This window comes from Lonchura striata, chromosome 1 (genome assembly GCF_050655825.1).
Source record: "Lonchura striata isolate lonStrDom1 chromosome 1, ASM5065582v1, whole genome shotgun sequence".
NCBI classification, from domain to species: Eukaryota; Metazoa; Chordata; class Aves; order Passeriformes; family Estrildidae; genus Lonchura; species Lonchura striata.
In genome coordinates this window covers 114,020,836-114,041,902 of record NC_140703.1, presented here as the reverse complement: position 1 = coordinate 114,041,902, position 21,067 = coordinate 114,020,836, and the positions used below count along the sequence as shown (strand labels likewise).

The following is a 21,067-nucleotide window of genomic DNA, read 5'->3' as shown; positions in this document are numbered from 1 at the left end:
GCACCAGTGGTGATGGAAACACTGATTTAGAAGCACACAGACTGCATCCAAAATCACATCTCGAGCAGATCACCAGCACCTGATCAGATGATAAGATCAATTTGGGCTGATATTGGAAAGCTCTGACAATATTATCCATTTTTCAGGCCACGCCATCCTCGGCGATCAATTCTGAAATGGACAACTTTCACCCTGGGATTTTTACAAAGGGCAAGTGTCAAACGATCAGGCATTTTCCAGCCTAAAAATAGCTGAGACTGTTGTATTAAAATGGAAATCAGGAAACCACAGCAGCATTTCAGATATTTTGTCCTTTGTCTGGCTGGCAGCAGTCCATCCACACACTGATGTCACTGAGAGGCACAAAGAGTGTGGGGTCTGCATTGTCCCATTAGCAGAGAAAAGGAGGGAAAGCAGGGCATAAAGAAGCTCCTCTTCCATTTAAGTTCAGTAACCTCAGAATTTTCCAGTCAAGTTACAACCTGTTGTTCATTTCAGAGCTGTTTTCTGCAGGAAAACACGTAAGAATTTGATTTTTATGACCTTTGTTCACAGCGACATGATAATGCATTTGAATTCAGAGATTATTTTTTCTAAGAGTTGAACATACTTGTCCAAAGTGCCAACCTTCTGCTTCCTGCTTGCTTTTGGATTCAAAGGAAGCTGCTGCTGCCTGTGCAACAGAGCACAGACCTCTTGTGAACCTATATGAATACTTTCAGGAGAAAAGATATTTTTGTAGTCTGTTTCTTGGAAGGTAAGCACTAAAATAACAGTGAGCAACTGACCTATAGTTATTCTAGTCTTTTTCTGCAAAACTTTATTGTGACAGCATCCAGGGTTATCAGTCTTAGCTTTTTTTCCTCCGTGTAAAATCTGTAGCTGACAGTAAACACACATGCTGATCATCCATCGTCCATCTGCTTCTTGCACCCAAAGCAGGCTGAATGTGCAACAGTTTGCACCAAGTGCAGTTGCCAGTAACCAAAAGAAACAGTCAAAGGTGCTCTGTGAAGGTCCAGAGCTCAGAAGAATGGGCTGGGTCCTTCTGTGGGGCTGGAGTGTGATGTGGGTTTTCAGGAGCCCAGAGCACAGCCACTCCCCTCAGGTCTGCAGTTCTTCTCTCTGGGAAAAAAAAAACCCATTTATGCATCTGTTGCAAATGCTGGTGCTGCCACCCATGGAGCTCTGGAAGGGTTTTCCCACCCAGGTCTCCAAGGGGACTGAGGGGCTGCAGGAGCTGATCCTGCCAGCAGGATCAAAGAAACATGGAATGGCTTGGGTTGGAAGAGATCATCAATTCCAACCCCCCTGCCATGGACAGGGACACTTTCCACTATCCCAGGTTGTTCCAAGCCCTGTCCAGCCTGGCCTTGGACACTTCCAGGGATTCAAGGAAGCCACAGCTCCTCTGAGCACCCTGTGCCAGGGTGGCATCACACTCAAAGCGAAAAGATTTATTCCTAACATCTAATTTAAATCTACTCTCTGTTGGTTTGAAGCCACTTCCCCTTGTCCTGTCACTCCAGGCCCTTGTCAATAGTCTCTCTCCATCCTTCCTGCAGCTCCCTCAGGCACTGGAAGGCTGAAATTAGGTCACCCCAAAGCTTCTCTGCTCCAGTTTGATCTGGGCTATGCCCCAGTACAGCTCTGCCAGGTACAAGCCATTTCCTTGGCCCCACTTCTAAAGGCACACTGGTTCTCCTTTCTTTAGGTTTGCTTCAGAGTCTATTAAGAAGTGTCCATGTTTCCATGCTGCACCTGAAAATCCTTTCTAAGGGGATAAACTTACCTCTGAAGGATATCCTTCTGAAAAAGTCCAATAATATTTTAGCACTTGGCTCAACAAAGATTTTGCTGTACTTTTTTTCTCCCTTGATCACTTTATAATGGAGAGCCGTGATTTCATGTGATATGAGCTCTTAATCTGGCATGTTTGTATATGCAAATAAATCAGAATGACATTTTCAGGGGGAATAAAATAAATTAATATTACAGGTGTTGAAGACTGAGAAAGATTCTGTTTTCCTGTTTTCTTTGAGTGACAGATAGGCTTGTGAGAGCACAAATCATCATGTGCAATGCAGGTTGTAAAAACAGTGTGTGTCATCCAGTACTCAGATGTGGGCTGAGCTGAAATCGCACCCATCACCTTATTTTGGGCATTTGCTTGTCTGTGAATGTTTGATATTGGCAGTTTGGTTTGAGGAGGAAGCCTCACGTATTTCACAAGTGAGATGGCCACAGGGGTGGTTTCAGCACCTGGCTGCATTGCTGCATTGCTGCATTGCTGGAGCTGGAATGGCACCACTGCTGTCCATGCATTCCCTCATCCCAGCAGGCTGGGTGTGGGAACAGCAGCTCTGTCTGCCAGGGCAAGGCAGAACGAGACAGGAGAATTAATTAAACAATTAATCAATAACAATTAAGAGCCTGTGCACAGCTCTCTACCCATCCAGAATCCTCCCAGGGCACTGGAGGAGGGCTCTCCTGCCTTGCACTTGCCCTGCCTGGTGCCACTTGAGGTGTCTTAGTGCACTTGGCACCACCTGAGCCTGCACAGGGTATCTGAGCCAGCCCCGTGGGGATGGGTGGTGGATGCAGCCCAGGGCAAGCTGCAGATCCTTCTGCAGGATATCCTGTGAGCCAGGCAGGACAGCCTGGGATCCCTGGGATGGCTCTGGATGACCCTGCCTAGGCAAAGGAGCCCTGCCTGGGAGTCCCACCCGGGGCACAGTGCCTGTCTGTGCCCAGCTGACTGAGCCCAGCACTCTCTGGCAGCACTGCAGAGGTGCTGGCAGCAGCAGAGCTGCTCTCCTGTCACTGGGCCACCCTTGGGTCAGGGGAAAGTGGCTGCAGGGTCCCCTCACTTCCCTGTCTCTGCTCTCCTTCCAGCCAACACCGTGATCCCTCTGCAATTTCTTTGCAGTCTCCACTCCTCAGGCTTCTCTGTAGCAGCCCCAGGGCTCCAAACTAAGTCACAGAATGACAGAATGTTAAGGGTTGGAAGGCACTTCTAAGATCAGCTCATCCCAGCCTCTCCTGCCATGGGCAGGAACATCTCCCACTATCCCAGGCTGCTCCAGGCCTTATCCAACCTGGCCTTGGACACTGCCAGGGATCCACAACCTTCCTGGGCAACCTGTGCCAGGGCCTCACCACCCTCACAGGGGAGAATTTCATCCTGTCTAACCTAAATTTCCCCTCTTTCTATTTGTACCCATCACTCCTTGTCCTGTCACTACAATTCCTAACAAAGAGTCCTTCTCCAGCTTCCCTGTAGCCCCTTCAGACTCTGGAAGGTGCTCTGAGGTCTCCACATAAACTTTTCTTCTGGCTGAGCAGCCACACCTTTCCCAGCCTGTGCTCCAGTCCTCTTAGCAGCTCTGTGTCCCTGCTCTGGACTTGCTCCACCATTCCCACGCCCTTCCTATTTTGGGGCACCAGAACTGCACACACCACAGTCCCCAGGGATCTCTTTCCTTGGCCCCCATCTCCTGACTCAGCCCTTCCACACCTCCCTGCTCCCTGTGCTGCTCCAGTGTCCCTCCCCTGTGATTCCCACCCCTGTGGATGTGCTGTCCTCTCCTCCCCACCCCTCTGTGGTGTCCCCAAACCCCTGCACCCTGCTCTGCCCCAGGGCCTGTCCCTGTCCCCTGTCCCTGTCCCCTCCAGTCTTCACCCAGGACAGCTCAGCTCTGACAGATATGGCCAAACCCCACTTTGCGTGGCACAAAGTGACAGCCAGAGGTGGAGGAGCAGGGCCAGCCCAGACCTCCATCTGCTCGTGGATCCAGTCCAGGAAGGAGGTGGTTCTGCTGTAGACACCCGGCTTGTTCTTCTCTGCACAGCCCACTCCAAAGCTGGTGGTCCCCACCAGCTTCCAGACACTCATATCTTCACAGGCTAAAGGCCCCCCACTGTCTCCCTGGGGGAAAAAGAATAAAAACAAATTTTAGTGTCCCAGAAAAGGAGGGGATTGTCTGTGTGGGAGAGATATAGTCCAGTAATTCAAAATCTCTTGTTTCTGCTAGGTTCTGGGTCCTGGGAAAAGCACATTACAGCAGGGCTTGGAGACTTTTGGGACCTGTATGAGACCATATTTTTCATTCCCTGGCTCCTGGCTATTGAGCTGAGCTGAACCCAAGGTTGCAGCACCAAGCTCACATCTCACCTCCTCTCCTGCCTGCTCCTGCCTGCTTTTCCAGCCCTTCCCAGACACTTTGCTGTGCAGATTCATCTCAATGGACTCGCATCTAAGCACTGAAAGCTTCCCATTCCATTTTTGCTGGAGCAGTTTCCTGTCCTACAAGAATCAGAACCAGCAAAACCAATGGAAAAAAGGGAATTTGGAACAAGGCTGTCCCACTGGTGAGCAGGGCTCCTCCTGTCACGTGGAGCTGTGAGCTGAGCACGCTGCCTTTGGGCAGCTCTCCTGGGCAGAGCTGGTGCCAAGTGCCTTTTTGAGGAGATTGTGTGCAAAAAGGGGATGAAATTCAGGTCTAGACACCCACTGCCTTTGCTATTTTTTTTTTTTTTTGTCCCAAGTGTGATTGGGTTGCAGCAAATCTAGAAACGTGAAGTTCACAGAATCACAGAGATTTGGGTTGGAAGGGACATTGAAGTATGTGTAGATCCAAGCCCCCTGCTTGGAAAAGGGACATCTTCCACTAGGAATTCCTCCCCAGCCCTATCTGGCTTTTCACCATGGGCTTTCTGCACCTTGCAGGTCCCTGGAGCTGCTCACAGTGCAGGGAAGTGCAGTTCAGTGCAGTGCAGGGGTCACAGCCAAAGCAGAGAAAGGATGGCACCGTGCTGCAGCACATGCAGCAAAATAGGTCTTAAGCAAATTTGGCTCCAGAAGTATCAGATAAGATCCAGAGAAGAAGTATAAAAAGGAAATTGTAGCGTGTGAATGCACATGGTCAGTGATTGATAATTGTGGTAAGCAGAATAAATGGCACAAACCCAAATGTTTGCCCAAGAAAAGCCTGGGAGTGCCTCCTGATAGCTTATCACTCATGTTTTTCCATTTCCAATGAGCACAGTCGCAGTTTGGAAACTTCCATACCTGGCAGGTGTCCACTCCTCCCTTTAGGAAACCAGCACAAAGCATTGAAGAAGTTATGATCCCACTGTAGACATCCCTGTGATTGCAAATTGCATTGGAAATCAGAGGGACACCTGCATAATTCATGGTGTCAGATGTGTCACCTGTTAAAAAAACAGAAAAAAAAAAACAGAAAAAAACCCTTCCTGTCCTTGAAAATAATCTCCACTTATAAACAGAGAATGTTTTATATACAAAGAATTGGCAAGGAAGGAGGAAAGAAACATGGTTAAATGCCAAGACAAAAGTGAGGCAACTTGGTGTCTCATCACTTACAGAACACAGCAATTATCCACTCTGTAGAGATGTGGATTATCAGAGTGTATAAAACAACAATGAAATCTGGACATTGTGTGTTTCCACTTCAAACTACACAATTAATGACACTAATAAACTAAAAAGCTTGTTGAACATTGTGTTCAATACTAGTGCCAAAACCTGTTCTGAATTTATCACCTGTTCTGTTAGTCAACAAATCATCTGCAAACATCTGATTTACTTTATAAATATTTGTTTTATTTCATTCACAGCCTGAACAGGTCCTTTCTACAAATGGGAGTATTTGCACACTGCCTATTGTCAATTCAGGGCTGTTTTTTTTTTATGTGGCAAACCTTGCTTTCATTTTCTCCCCACCTTTGGCTGTTATCTGTGGGTCAGGTAATGTTCTGTTCTTGTTCTCTGAACAACAGAAACACATTCAATGACATGAATGCAGAGTGATAAAAAACAATTAATGGGTGACAATTCACCCATTTTCACGTGAAGGTGGTTCAGTTTATATTATTGATTAACATGACCCATGAGTCATGGTAAAAAAAAACCAAAACCTTTTCTTTTTGATGTTGTTTTATCCAATTTCTACATCAGCCAATGTGCCTTAAAATACATATATTCTTTCTCTAAAAAAAAGGGATGGTTAATTCTTGCATTCATGCTGTGCCTCCTATGCTTGGAGTTCTAAAGGGCACATCCTGTTTGACTGAGGCTGAGTACAACACTGGGGACATTTTATATGTGTAATTTTCAACTGTTTCAGAGGATATCCATCCACTCCTTGTGATATGACTTTGCACAGTGCTTTTGCAGTTCAGTTTGTGCATAAAATTTAGTAATATGTCTTCTTTCCCCCTCCAGATATTCCATAAAATTTAGTGTTAAAGAGTACCACAACCAAATCCTGTATTTACTGTATGTAAGATGTGTGCATGTAGTGAAATCATCAGCAGACAATTTAAAATACCTCCTTCCACAGTTGCTCCCCATCCTGATACCCAACACATTTTCCCTGCTGGGAAATGTTCACCAAAATTGGGCAGGCAGATTGGTTCAATGTGACCTATTTAAAAAAAAAAAAAAAAAAAAGGGAGAGAGAAGAGAATCAAAATTTAGCAAAAGAAAAAAGTTTCTATGTCTCAGGAAAACTTGAAGATTTGGCTTGCAATGAACTTGTGATGAACACCACCCACTCCCCACATAAATAGCCTGGCAGTTTTCTGCAGGCTTTTTGTCTTGTGGGCAACACTGAGGATTTGAGACAACACCCACAGTAGCCCAATGAGTTTTTGGTATGAAGCAACACAAGGAGGTATCAGCAGGTCAATAAATTGAAGAATAAGAAAACAAGAAATGCAGCTGAAAGGCAGATCAGAGGCCCCAGAGCTGCTGGGGTGAGACAAGGAGCCGGAAAAAACTTTTTGGATTCTTTGCTTCCCACCCATCTGCTCACAGAGTTTTGGTGCCTCTGCACTCTGGGACATGGGATTTCATGGGATAAAATCAGAGCTTGGTTCTTGCAGGGACAAATGGATGCTGAGAAAAGGGAGGGGAATTACACAATATAACTGGGCAGCTCCCAGTGGTTCTGCTCTGCACAGTGCAGTGATCCCAGCTCAAGGCATCAAGCCCCCAGCATGGAACACAGTGGGATCGTGCTCAGGTGCAGAGCCACTACTGTTCCTTACTATTCCTTCCTACTATTCCCTATTCCTTAAGTATCCCTTAATATTCCTTATTCCCAAAGTTATTCATGAGCAGAAGAAATCAGCAGAAATCTGAGAGACAAAACAAAAAAAAATTGAGATTAATTTTCACTAAAAGTGAAATTTTAATCCATTACAAGAGAACTGATTTAGAAAACGACTGCCTAGATGTGTCAAAGAGCACAAGCTCCCCTCTGCAGCCAGCTCTCAGTGATTAGGAATTATTGGCAGGTATTACAATTCATACAATATTATTGGATATTATTTCAACTCATTGTATCAACTGCAGGTAGCATCCAATTGAAAAAATAAAAGCTGCTTTCATTTAAATCATCATTATATTCAAATTACCTTCTCTTCTCTTTGAAATTCAAGCTTGATTTTCAGCTTTGGACACTTCTGAATCCCCCAGTACTCATAGAAAGGACATGATAAAAATCACTGTGACCTCCAAGCAGAATGAGGCAGGGTGTTTATTTTAGATAGGAAGAATATTTAGAAAGAATAAAGTTAATGTTTGCCTATTAATAAATGCCTGCAGTAAATCAATACCAGAGTGGACTGGGAACATTTTGCAGCACGTTGCTGCTGTCCATGCCTGGATATAGAGTACAGAGGAGCTGCTCACACTGAGCCTGGGGGGTTTCTGCTGGTGTTGTGTGGACAGGGGTGTTTTAGCTGGGAAGGTGAGAAAGTCAAATGCAAGCTGACAGAGATAAATTACCATTGAGAGTGAGAGGTGCTGCCAGTTTCATCAGTGCTATGTCATTCCCCATAGTCTTGGGTTTATAATTCCGATGGTAAATGATTTTTTCCACTGAGTGTGGGTGAACCTGGGTGTCCTGCTGAGTCACAAAACCGACCTGAACGCTCCATGAGCTCGGCAAGTACAGGCTGGAACAAAGAGGTAGAAGAGAGAGTCAAACCTCCAGGAAAACCCTCAGGATTTTCTAATTGTCCCCTGAGCTTACACATACAACAGGCAAATAACTCCAGTCTGCTGTACTGGCTTACTTCTCTATTAACAATGGCTGTGTTTTGCATCTAATTATTAAAAATGCAAAAGTAATTTTAGTAAGACACCGGGTGACTAATCTTAGTAAGACACTGGGTCACTGGTACATTATCAGGGCAATTATTTGTATCCTACTATGAATATCTGAATTTTTCATCAGCCAGCTGTCTGTGCTCCTATGAGACCCCACAGATCCTGTGAGACCCTGGCACACCTGCACTCAGCCAGACCTCAGCAGCACTTGTGGCAAGGCATTTTCAAGGAGAAACCTCCCTTCTGGAAGGTGTTTCTGCCCCAGTTCATGAGCTGGCACATCCTTCAGCCTCCAGCACATGAGCAGCTCCTCTCCTTTTGGCCTCGCTCCCCTGGGAAAAGGCTCCAGGGATGTGGTTTGTGTTGCCAGCTGTCATCCCCATCACCCTTCAAACACACCACAACCACCTGGGCTGGGGGGACAAAGTCAAGGACAAAGGTTCTAAAATGCTGAATTCATAAGTAATTATTTTTATGGCAACACAGGGCTCTAAAGAGGAATTAGGAGTGGGGTTTGTCCATCTCATCTCTTCTCTCTACTGGGTATAAAAGCATCGTACAAGACTTTACTCAGAAGAAGGCATCCATGTGATAGGTGCTTAAAAGTGGTCAGACAAATCCCATTTTTGCTGTCTAAATGTCTTTGGTGAAAGTGGCCTGGAGTTTGTAAGAGCAAGAGGTGCTCCTGCACTATTTGCATCAAACAAGGCTGCAAAACCAGAGAGCTCATTATAAATGTTTGTAATTACACAAAGAAGAAGAGTTTAAATAACTATTTAGCATCTATTTACAGCCTGCAGACCTCCTCAACTGCATAGAAAGGAGCAGTGAGTAAGTGGCAAAGGGCACAAAGCACAGTACAACTGACTTATAATCACTGATTGATCCTGTCAACTTGAAAAGAATCCTGCAATTTATTTTGGAGCTCCAGTGGATCAGAGAAGTCAAATACAAATTTTGTACATGCAATTTACAGAAATTGCAGGTTGGGATACCTAAAATATAGCACTTCAATCTTGTTTTAAGATGTTTTATCAGGGAGCTGGGAGTGGTCAGAACATCTGGAAACTGGGATCCTGGGTTTAGATCACTTTTTGGGGAAGCTTTTTTCCAATAAAGATTCATACAAAGAGAGAGGAACATTAAAATGTTGATACCTTTGTGAGGACTACCTTAAAAACAGATGTCAGACAAAATTAAGGGAATAAAAAGCAGTTATATTTATTGAAGGGTCTTTAGGTACGTTTAGGGCAGACAAAGTGGATATAGGTCACGGATTTTCACACTTATAAGTTTGGTCCATTTGCATATTGGGGGTGCGATAGACGAGTAATGCCATGATTGACTCTCACAATTAAAAGGCAAATATCATGTATATATGTTAAGAGAAGTTTTACAGATTTATAGTTTTACCCCCCTTGCATTGTTATTATGGGACAGCCTGGGTTTGGGACATTTGGGAGGGTTGGCACTATGGCAGCACCTGACCTCCAATAAAGATTTAAGGAAGTGAACTCCACCACTGGATGGTGAAGGAGTAGATGGACAGAACCTTGGGAGAGGCTAAAGGGTTACAAATGTGAAACCTCCATAGTGTGGATGAGCACATGGTGGGAAAGATCCTCTGCTCCCAGCACTGTAATGTTTTCTCTATGCAGTCTTCTGTTGTATTTTTGATAAGGTTTTAATAAACCTTTTAAAATTTTGGAAGCGAGTATCATTTCCTCACAGGGGTTAATATTCCAATTACAGCTTCAGGTAATAAAGTATTTACTCCACGTTTGCTCCCCCCCCAACACACTTTGGTCTACATTTCTTGAGGCTCAAGACAATGGGGTGTCCTTGATTCCCAGGTCTAGAGAGGAATTTTTTGTGCCCAAAATGGGACAGCAGCAGTTAACACTCTTATATGGAGCCTAGAGCTATACACTGAAGAATTGCAGGACTACAAACATGAAAAACATAAAAGCCAAACCCCTAAAGCATTGACCACGGATGAGGCAGTGCGTCCTGCAGGTTATTTTTAAGAGCAAGTAGAATATCCCTGGAGCAGGGGGTTTGGGGAGCAGGGGATTTGGGGAGCAGGAGGGGCTTGGGGAGCAGGGGAGTTTGGGGAGCAGGGGGATTGGGGAGCAGGGGGATTTAGGGAGCAGGGGTTTGGGGAGTACGGGGATTTGGGGAGTAGGGGGATTTGGGGAGCAGAGGGTTTGGGGAGCAGGGGGGTTTGGGGAGCAGGGGGATTTGGGGAACTGGAGGATTTGGGGAGCAGGGGGATTTGGGGAGCAGGGGGATTGGGGAGCAGGGGGATTTGGGGAGCAGGGGATTTGGGGAGCAGGGGGTTTGGGGAGCAGGGGGATTGGAGAGAAGGGGTATTTGGGGAGCAGGGGGGTTTGGGGAGCAGGGGTTTGGGGAGCAGGGGGATTGGAGAGGAGGGGTATTTGGGGAGCAGGGGGATTTGGGAGCAGGGGTTTTGGGGAGCAGAGGGTTTGGGGAGCAGAGGGTTTGGGGAGCAGGGGGATTTGGGGAGCAGGAGGATTTGGGAGCAGGAGGTTTGGGGAGCAGAGGGTTTGGGGAGCAGGGGTTTTGGGGAGCAGGAGGATTTGGGAGCAGGAGGTTTGGGGAGCAGGGATCACATCTGGGCACTCACTCGTAGACGCAGTGGGCGGCCGTGAGGATCCAGAGCGGGGTGATGACCGAGCCCCCGCACAGGTGGTGGCCCTGGAACTGCAGGCTGACCTGCCATGGCCACTGCCGGGGGGACGACGCGTTGCCCCCCACGATCCGCGGCCCGTAGCTGGCCCGGGTCCCACACGCTGCCAGGAAGCAAAGGTTACACTCCAGAGAGGAAACACAGCCCTGGTTTGGGTCACATCCAGCCCCTCTCCTCCCAGCCTTGCTTGGGGTGGGAGGTCTCTGCAGCTGGAGCATCCCCACCCCATCCCCATGGCCACATCCCAGAGGTTTCTCCTGCTCCCTCCCATCCCTGCTCATGGCCTGGGGTTTGTGGGGTCCGTGTCTCTCCCTTCCATGCAGGTGCAGTGCTCAGCTGAGCTCTGAAACCCCTCTGCTCTGCTCTCCTTCATCCTCAAGGTCACACACACGCAGGCTCAAGCATCTCCTCTCATCACCTCGTGGTGATTTTGCTGTTGTATTTTGATTTTTTGTATCTCAATCTGAGAACTAGGTGGCATGGAGAGGTGTGGGATGGAAATTCCATTAAGGCAGGATTTCCCTTTTCCTGCCAAGATGCCAAAGACTTGGAATTACAGTGTGAGCCCATGGACTCAACACACAGTCCTTAAATATACACTTCCTACTGGGATTCTCACTGAAATGCTCTCACTATCTCATGCTCCCAATCTGCCCTCCAAGCCTATTTTCACCTTCTGAATTTTTTTCAAATTTTACATAAAAAATACAATTTTTCTTCGATGTGATAAGCTGATAGCATAATATGCCCTGAGTACACAGTTGCTCCCAACTCTTTCTGTGCAGTGGATAAAGAAGGAGAGTTTCTGCTTTTATTTTCACTTTTTCTGATTCTTACCCAAGCACTTTAAGATGATCACATTGCCAGAAGTGCATTCCTCCCTAAGATGAGAAGACAGCACAGCATTACTTCCAATTCACAAATACCTTGTGGTTTTTCAATATTATATCATTTTCCTGTGCACATAAACATAAATAACTCATCTATTGAAAGAGGTACAAAGGCATGAATTCATCCAATCTAATCAGGACCTTTAACTGGAATACTGAAACTGGGAGCTTGGCTGAAGACCATCTGCTGCCCTGCTGAAGAGGGGCTCTCTCTTCCACAAGGGAAGATCTGGAGTCTCCTTGGATCCATTGCTCCCTTTTCACTGGAAGGTAACTAAGAAAAACCAGCATTCATCAGGAGTAAATGGACTATAAAGGGTTCATAAACCCACTGGGAAACGTGTAATGGTCTGCAAACTGAAACAAACTGCTTCATAATGGAAAAACAGAGGTGCCTGGTGCCAATGCATTTGCAAAAATGGCATCATGGGACAGTCATTTCAAACAGCTCATTTGAAAGCCTTTGTTGATTTTAATGGGTCTTGGATGAGACTCAGTTTATATTCCAGAAAGAGTGCTGTTGAACCTCAGTCTAACGTGTGTAACACCACCAAACACAAAGTCCTACGTGACTGAAAAAACAGAAAAAAGCAACAATCCCAAACTATCAGTAAGTCCCCTTCTGTTGATTGCTGTCTTCCCGAAGCACTGAGGCATACCTGAGGTTGGTGGCATTGTGCAGGGATGTCCCTTGATCAGCTGAGAACCAGTGGCTGAGGGATACGAAATGTCTTTGGAACTGTTTTTCAACTGCAGCCACGGGCAGGTCACCTGAGCTCACATAACTGCAAATAAACCAAAAACACAGCTTCCCCAGACAGCATTGCAGCAATCTGCTTAAATAATTCACCAGTTCTGCTAATGAAAACCAAAATGATCAGATGCTGGCATTCTATAAAAGTAATTATTTCCTCCCCCTATGCTCCTTACCACGTACGTGTATTTTTGACATAATCATGTGTGGAAGCCACACATGCTGAGATGCATTTAACTGGCAGAGAAAATAAAGTTTAATTGTAATATCACAATGAAGCTTTTAATTGTAAGTGGCTGGCATATTTCCTAAGCCACATACAAGCTCATTTTCTCCTTTTTCTAGAGTTATGTTTTGTGGCAGGGAGGATGAATAATTTTTAATATTTTCTTCTCTTCTTTGTTGAAAAATTGATATGTATTTTATCCTAAAGGCAACATGAATTTATACAAAGCATCTTTATACTGCTAACTATAGCAGAAATCAGAATGATGCCATGGTAAGAAATAACAGAGCATTATGCCAAATCATGACTCCAAATCTTTCTCTGTTTTGTGCAAGTTTGTGAAATTAATGGTATTTTTTCCAGAATGAGATCAATCCAGCAAGAAGTGCCTTGCCATGTTCTTCTCTAATTATGAGGTGGAGCTTAAATCCTATCAGATGTCATGACATGAATTGTGTATACAATTTACCTTCAGGGGAAGTAAAAGAACTGAAAATGCTCATATGTTTTTAGTGCCTCTCTAAAAGGCACTAGAGTGACAAATACGATTTGGACACCTGCATCACACAGGGAAGATTTATCCAAGCCACTGTATTCAGCCATCATGCAGGATTTATAGCAATAATAAAAGGTATTTGCCATGTACAAGTATATAATCTCAAATCTCCTCAATGATGTGACTCACAAAGGTGGACTGTCGAATCATTTTTAAGGCACAAACTAGCACAAGGTTTATGTTAGAAAGACTGAAGACCTCAGAGGTTGTTCCTAAGGCCCAATGAAGTTGCTGGCAGGGGTGTCCATACCTGGAGAAGCCCAGGTGCTTGCAGGTGGTGTTGCCATACTCTGCCCTCCAGTCGTCAGAGCAGACTGTGCGCCAGGAGCCGAAGGTGAACACCTGCAGCACTGCCCTCTTCCCACTCAGCCTGACTTTGGGATTCAGGACAAGAAAAGCCTCAGTGAGCTGTGAAGATGAACATCAGGCACACAACAGGCACATGGCAGTGCCCAGGCACCGCTCTGGTGTCTGGGTTTTCTGGCTCACTGCTTATCTTTCTCATCATTTGGATTCTTTGACAGAATTTTTCTGTGCTTTTTTTTTTTTTTTTTTCCCCTTCCATTAAAGAAGGGAAATAAGGTACTCTGAGCGAGGACAGCTAGGGGAAAAAAAAAATCTTTGCTCATGGGGATGCCAGCTCTAATACAGGTGGTGGAAGCTGCCTGGCCCTCCAGTGAGCTTTAAGCAAGTCTTGGTGACTGCAGCGAGCTGGAGCTGCAGATGCTTTGCCCTGAGGAAACCCATGGTGAGGGAAAGGGATGAAGGTGGTGAGCACATCCTCTGTCAGACAGGTGGATGCACTTGTGCCCAGCTGTCCTGGACCTGGGAAAGGGCACATCTGTGAGGGAGAAGGGAGGCCATGCACGTGGTCGCTGCTGAACAGGGCTTTCCCACACGTTCCCACGATTCCAGTGTTATGGAATTGCAAAGGAAGACAGGAAAAGCAGAGGTGCTGCCACTGGCTCCACAGACACCTCGAGCCTCCCTGGGGAAAGCTCTCCAAATGCTGAACACATTGTGTAGGGTTAGCTGGGGCCAAAACCTCGTGGTTCTTGTCACTATTGCACAGAGGGAAAGCTGTGCTGCCTCCTTACCTGTAGGTACAGGAGCCAGGATTAAAAATGCACTGAGCTAAAACCCAGTTATTCTGTTTAACATTAGAATCCTTTCCCTCCAGGGGCTGTGAACACGACAACCACCTGTGAATACCACACAGACAATTTAAAGCATCCCTGTGATTCCCAAAACTACCACATAAAGAAATTCAGAAAGAAGTTATACATCTCACACGTGAAGCAGCAAATTCTGCAGCACTGAATGCACAAAAGGCTGCTTTCTCCCATTCCCACATCCTTTAAGATAACACCAGGATTTTGCAATCTTCAAAACTGACACAGCACAACGGTGTGCCAGTGAATACAGAGTATTCTGTATTTACACATCATAAGGCAGTGGGGTTACACCTTGCAGGAAGAAGAAATGTGAGCAGTCAAAAAGCATCTAGGCTTCTAATGGAGAAAATTATCAAAAATGGCAGTAACCATATTCATCACATTTATCTAAAAAGTAGTTTGATTTTTCATAAACTGTAAGTCAGTACCTCAGAGAGATTGTTCCTCTGAAAGGGTGATTTAGATATTCCATTGGTCTCTGTCTTTCTAGTCTCACCCAAAATCTTTACAACAAGCATTCTTTGATAACTTGCCACTTCTACAGGAGGAGGTAGGAGGGATTTATAATCAAAATTGAATTACCACATCTGTACTCATCCTCCCCTTCTTTACAGTTGAAGATACCATTGCACCTGGCTGATTTCTGGATACACTTAAAGGATGATCGACAGCGAAATTTCCCAATGCAGTTGTACTGGACTAAAAGGAATGAAAGAACACAGGGCAACGAAAACACACTTGGATTTTAATTTAACAGTTCTGCATTCCATTATCTGTCCAGATTTCAGTCTTGCTAAGGAAAAGCCAGCTCCTGTACTCCAGGAACTTTTGAAATACAACCTGGAGGTTGCTACGTGGTGCTGCTAAAACTCATTTATTAGTAATGACTCGCAGGAGGAGTCAGCCTTGCTGTGTGTGCTGACTCTTCCCAGCTCCCTCTGCACAGTTTAAATTTCACTCGAGGGTGAGTTCCTGCCTGGTGCCTCAGACCCTCAGCAGGAAGTTGGGGAGACCCTTGGAAAACACATCCAGTGCTCGCTCTCCCCGGGGGATGCCTCAAGCTCCCACGAGCTGCTCCCTATTCCAGGTGTGGAGGCACAACAACCCCTGGACCTGGGCAGGTCACACTTCCCAGCCACAGCTAAACTCATTCTGCATTTTCTTTTCCTTTATAGAAGTTGTTTTGGATAGGGGAAGTTCTTTAATTCTTTGAAAGCAAACTGAGAAAGTGAATTACAAGACAAAAATATGGTGTGGGCTACCCACAGGAGCTTTTTTACCCCCAGTTTCTAAACTCAGCTCATTGCCAGAGGGGAGCTGAAAAATTTTTTCTAGAGAAAGGTTTCCTGAAGCTGCAGGTTCCCCAGTGTTGTAAATATTACACCAATCCTCTCAGGAGTGCCAGACCTATTTTATCCCTACATGTAAATAAAATTTAAAGCCATCACCTCAACAAGATTTTTTACTTCCACAAACAAGCCACAGTAGCAGTTTAATTCCATTCTCAGTAAAAGGCTCATGAAAAATTGAGCATTTGAATGGCTAAGTGAGAACTTAATAAATAACTAATGGTACTCACCACCCAGGCCAATGGCAACTGCTAGGGTTACTGCAAGGAATAAACCACAGATATATGGGAAGTATTTTAGGGAGACAAGAGCATGGCACATTGAAGGTGGTTCAATATCTCCTGGAAAACAGAGAGAGAAAAAGCTTCTGTGAGGTTAAACCTCTCTGAGCTGGCAATCAGAAAGATTTATCTAACATTAAATTAGATATCATCAATAGCTCCTGGATATAATTCATGAGCTGACCTCACCAGAAGAGATTTAGATTTGCTTTTTCAGGGAATAAGAAAGTTCCAAGTGTTTTGGGGCTGTTCTGCTAAATTATTATTATTATTATTATTATTATTATTAATGCTCAAATCCCTTGAGCATTTCCCTTGGGAGGGTCTAAGTTGTGCCCCTGCAGAGCACCTGGCCTGTCCTCAATGCAATCAACCATGTGAGCTCCAAATTTTCATTTTCATGGGCCACATCCCACTGGGAGCTTTTCTAGCATATGAGCACCTCTGCTGAAAACTTGAGCCCTGGGATAAAAATTAAATTCAGACCTCTTCTGTCTGTGTAATCAGACCTGTGTGCAGCTCATAAATAGAAGTTCAAGACAAGAGGGAGGAAATTCTCTGGTCCCTTTGGACTTGGAAGCAAGGTTAATTGTAAATGATTGAAAGTTAAATTTGAAAAAAAAAAAAAAAAAAAAACAAACAAAAACAAAACAAAAATCCCACCAGGATCCTCTACCTAGTCTCAAAAACTGTGAAAAAGTCATCTGTTCAAAGTTTTGCTATAAAAGCAAGAAGAGAACTGAGTGATGGTTCAAGGCTGAGTCTTGAGTTTTCAAGTACAAAAAGCTGCATCTAAAGTTAAAATATACATCAAGTGTTATTGCAGAACATGTTTCATGAGCTGGATCTGTTTACCAACCACTCACCTCCAGAGCTGACCTCTACTCAGTGGTATTGCCAGTCTGGAAGACAGCAAGAGATTCTGCTGAAAATAATGAGTGGCTCACTTGTCTCAAATGTAATCTGATATACAAAGGGCAAACTGTGGGGAAATAGCAAACACAGCTGGGTCATGAGTGCACAGAGGAACTGACTGAACCTTGTCTTTAATTTTAGTTTATTCGGGTCTTCACTTTCCCATTGCTCAGGCATTATAATTGAGATGGGCAGATACAATTAGTCAAGGATAAGGAGTGTCTTCAAGGGTTTATAGACTCTCTAGGTAAATCCCAGATCCCTCAGACTCTCAGGAGCAGCTGAGTAACTGGTTTTGGCAATGGAGTTGGTGTCTGGGATGCCAAAAATCTTAGACAGCTGCAGCAGCTAATGGACTAGAAAATTAAATTGCTCTATTTTCATTCTGGAAGCTCAGCCTGCCTCTGTTGGAACCCATGGTTATTTTGAAATCACTGGAAAGCAGCAAACAGGCATGCTAATCCTCCAAGGCTGCTGCATTGTATATTCAGGTTTTTAATGGACCAATTTCCAGGTTGGCAAAATTTCAAACAAACCATTCAAAAATGTGTCTGGAAAGGGTGGGGAAGCATTTGCTTCTGTGTGAATAATCTGGGTGTGGAAAATGCTTGTGCGTGCAAGTCGACACAAGATGTCATCACATCACTGAGCTGGCAAACCTCACACCTGGGGAAGGGAGGTCGTGTTTCCTCCTCCTCAGTGTGATTGCTTGCTCTGGGTGGGCAAGCACAGCTTGGCCACTGGGATTGCAAAGGTCAGAGGGCTGTGGCCACTGGGATTGCAAAGGTCAGAGGGCTGTGGATTGTCCCTACCAGATCCATCTGCACTCGGGTCCACTCTTGCTTGTGGTATGAAGAAAAATCTTTTGAAGGTAAACTGAATTTGTGGTACTGGTGGTTCATCTTCTGTAACGGAGATGATTTCAAGACTTCCAGTAGTGGGATTTGTCTCTTGAACCTGACTCAAGAGAAGAGGGGAAAAAAAAAAAAAGATAAAAGAAATAAAATAATAATTATAATGTTGTCTTAGAGGCACAGAATGGTTTGGGTTGGAAGGGACCTTAAAGTTCATCCAGTGCCACCCCATGCCATGGCAGCGACACCTTCCACTGTCCCAGGCTGCTCCAAGCATCAGTGCCCAACCTGGCCTTGGGCACTGCCAGGGATTTAGGGGCATCCAGAAATTCTCTGGGCCAGGGCCTCACCATACTCATAGTGAAGGATTTTTTCCTAACATTTCATCTAAATCTTCTTGCAGCCCTCTTTGAGTACTGGAAGACCATAACAAGGTCTGTCCGGAGCCTTCTCTTCTCCAGGATGAACAACATCAATTCTCCAAAACTTTCCTCATAATAGAGGTGCCTCAGCCCTCTGAGCATCTTTCTGGCCTCCTCTGGATTCACTCCAGCACTGTCCACGTCCTTCCTGTGCTGGGGACCTCAGAGCTGGACACAATACATCGTTATGTACTTAATTTTCATGAGAATAGCGCTTCTAATTAATTTACCAGCAAACTACTGAGGTTAGTTTTTGATCAGATTTGTCTAAGCACCAGAGCTACTTTTAATAACTCACACTGGGGCTGTGAATCCATCCCCTGCTCTATAATTGCAACAGAAAACAAGAGAAAGACTAAAATGCATAGGACAGCAACACAGCGCCTGACAGGATCCTCATTCAGGGGAATTTTACTCCAGTAAACTTTTGATAACTTACTACACAGGGAAAAACTAAAGAATTCTACACTAGAATTTGGGGGAAATAGATTTGAAATGCTAATTTCTAACTCTGGTTCTGCACAATGGCAAAAATAATCAGATATTTGAACTCAGAGTGATGTGAAATAGGTTCAGGTTTGTTAAAGGCACTGGAGGTAGTAAGCTGTAAAAGGAGTATTTTTGCAGAGTCAGTCCCAGAAAATGCTTACAATAACACATTTTACGCAAACAATACATGTTTTACCTGTGACATTATATCTATAATGGAGTATAGCCTGGAGTATTTTTTTACGTTTCAGTAATAAGGTTTATGCTCTTTCATTTAGTAAAATTTCACCTACTTTTCATTGAACATAAATTAAACTTTGTAGAGAATCTGCCAGCATGATTGTTGAATATTAAAAGCAAAAAAGCCTTCTTGCTGGGGCATAATTTGCCCATCAGGAAACAAAACAGCATTGTGAACTAAATTACATGCAAGCCAAACACTGACATTTCGCTCATTCAGAGGCTATCACATGCTCCCAAAGCTTCACTCACCTCTTCCTGAGAAGTCATAGTTAAAAACAAAACTGTTTTCCTTCTTCATTATCAAAAGCAACCCAAAGGAAACTCGGAGTTTGCTGAGCCTCTGTGCTCGGGGAAGGTTTCCAGCCGGCCGCCGCGCGTGGCATCGAGGGCAGCCCGTGTAACCCAACCTGGAGAGGGGTATCGGGTGGCCCCGGCTGGCATGGCTACGGAAAGGGGCAGATAAAAATTCAGCACGCTGTTTAATTAGCTTAAAAACACCAGGCAACACTGTGAGATGTGCAAACCTTCCCCTAAACCCTTAGCAAAGGCGCCCCGCGAACGCCACGTGAGCGCTTGCTCGTCCTCTGCCAAAAGTGAGGACCCTGAACACCAAGAGCTGTGGCTGGCAGGGGAGAGCAGCCCCAGGGCTTCATCTCTTCATCTCTTCATCTCTTCATCTCTTCATCTCTTCATCTCCTCATCTCTTCTTCATCTCTGAGCACACACAGCTCACAGGCTCACCTTGCTCCTCCTTTGCTGGGTTTAGCCTTCGCCGTGTTGCCTGCATGGGGTTTGTGAAAGAGCAGCGTCTCATGTTGCCGAAGGATCAGCTCAGTTGTACTCTGGGATTTGGAAAATGGAAACGGATGTTCAGCTGCAAGGAATGCTCAAGGGTAGTAAAAATTTGTCTGGGTTGTTTTGATTCAGAAGAGAGATTTCTGCTAGAAGGAAGGATGGAAGAAGGAAGGAGAAGGAAGGATGATGCAAAAAGCCACAGGGGTGTAAGTGAAACAAGTTACACTCCGAGATGCCAGGGAGGAAATGAAAGTTTTCCATGTCCCTGAAATGTGGCTGAGATGGGAGAAGCTCTTCAGTCCCATTTCTGTGCACAATGGAGACTGGCACTTCCAAAGGAGAGGACACCACCTCATCCTCCTATTAACTTAAGCCATGACGTCAAGAATCCTTCATCATTTCCTGTGTCACTCTTTCAGCAGCTTTCCCTGGAAATGGAGATACTCTCCCCACCAGGCTTCAGATAGTTCTGAAGGTTCTCCAAGTGGCTGGAGAACCAGCTCAAGCTGGCCAGGTGTCCCAAGGGGAACTTCAGCCAAAGCAGGTAAAAGATGAGGGCTCATTCCAGTTGACCTGAAGTCCAGTGATCTTTCCAGTCCACGGGGTGAGGTGTCCTGTCCTCCAGAGGGAACACTGATACTTGCAATGAGGACAGAATAAACTGTCTCAAACCAATTCACCCACTCTGGCCATGCTGGAAAGGCTGGGGACCAGCCAGGGCAGCTCTGCAAAGGCTCCCACAGTGGGACTGGCACCACTGCAAAGGACAAATTCTGCTCCCTGCTTCCACCCTGATCTGCTCCAAGCTCAGCCTCAGGGTGTGATGTGACATTGGGTTTAGTATTCCACAGTTGGGTTGTTCATTGCCTTAGGCTGAGAAGACCAAAGCAGGAGCCACATAAGATATGGGCAGGAGGACTTGAAAACTGAGCCCAAAGGAAAGTTTTGGCCTCCAGACTAACTTCCTACACACTGCAGGACAGCCCCTCTTGTTCCCCCTGGTACAGTGGCAGCTCAGGTGGATTTCGTGGCTTTTGGGAGACAGTTTAGAGTGAAAAGCTAAAAGATTCCACCTCAGCACCTTCAGCAAGCTCACACTGACTGTGGTGGTTACCTTTGGGCTCCTCATCTTGTTCCACCAGGGCAGATAGGAAAAGCTTTTGCTTTTTCAGCCACCCTACGACAAAAATTCAGAGGTGCAGATTCTATGAAAACAGGATGTCAGGTTTTGTCAGAAAAGATCACAAGGGGTGTAAGGTTGGTGGTTT

General features: G+C 45.3%; 1 protein-coding gene across 2 annotated transcripts; it reads right to left on the bottom strand.

Annotated features, from left to right (window-relative positions):
* Positions 1–987: 987 nt before the first annotated feature.
* Positions 988–21,062, bottom strand: TMPRSS3 (transmembrane serine protease 3). Of its 2 annotated transcripts, XM_085586780.1 has the most exons (13): positions 19,254–21,062; positions 17,809–17,953; positions 16,031–16,141; positions 15,034–15,150; positions 13,527–13,650; positions 12,400–12,525; positions 11,688–11,731; positions 10,788–10,953; positions 7,817–7,986; positions 6,354–6,449; positions 5,072–5,214; positions 3,776–3,928; positions 988–1,125 (listed from the first exon to the last, which is right to left on the bottom strand). In XM_085586780.1, exons 1-13 carry the CDS (start codon positions 19,269–19,271, stop codon positions 1,105–1,107), a joined length of 1,434 nt encoding a protein of 477 aa, XP_085442906.1. In that variant the 5' UTR covers positions 19,272–21,062; the 3' UTR covers positions 988–1,104. The 2 variants fall into 2 exon arrangements, with proteins under 2 accessions (XP_085442906.1, XP_085442898.1); XM_085586772.1 differs by lacking the exon at positions 988–1,125 and having other exon boundaries at positions 2,795–3,928.
* Positions 21,063–21,067: the final 5 nt, after the last annotated feature.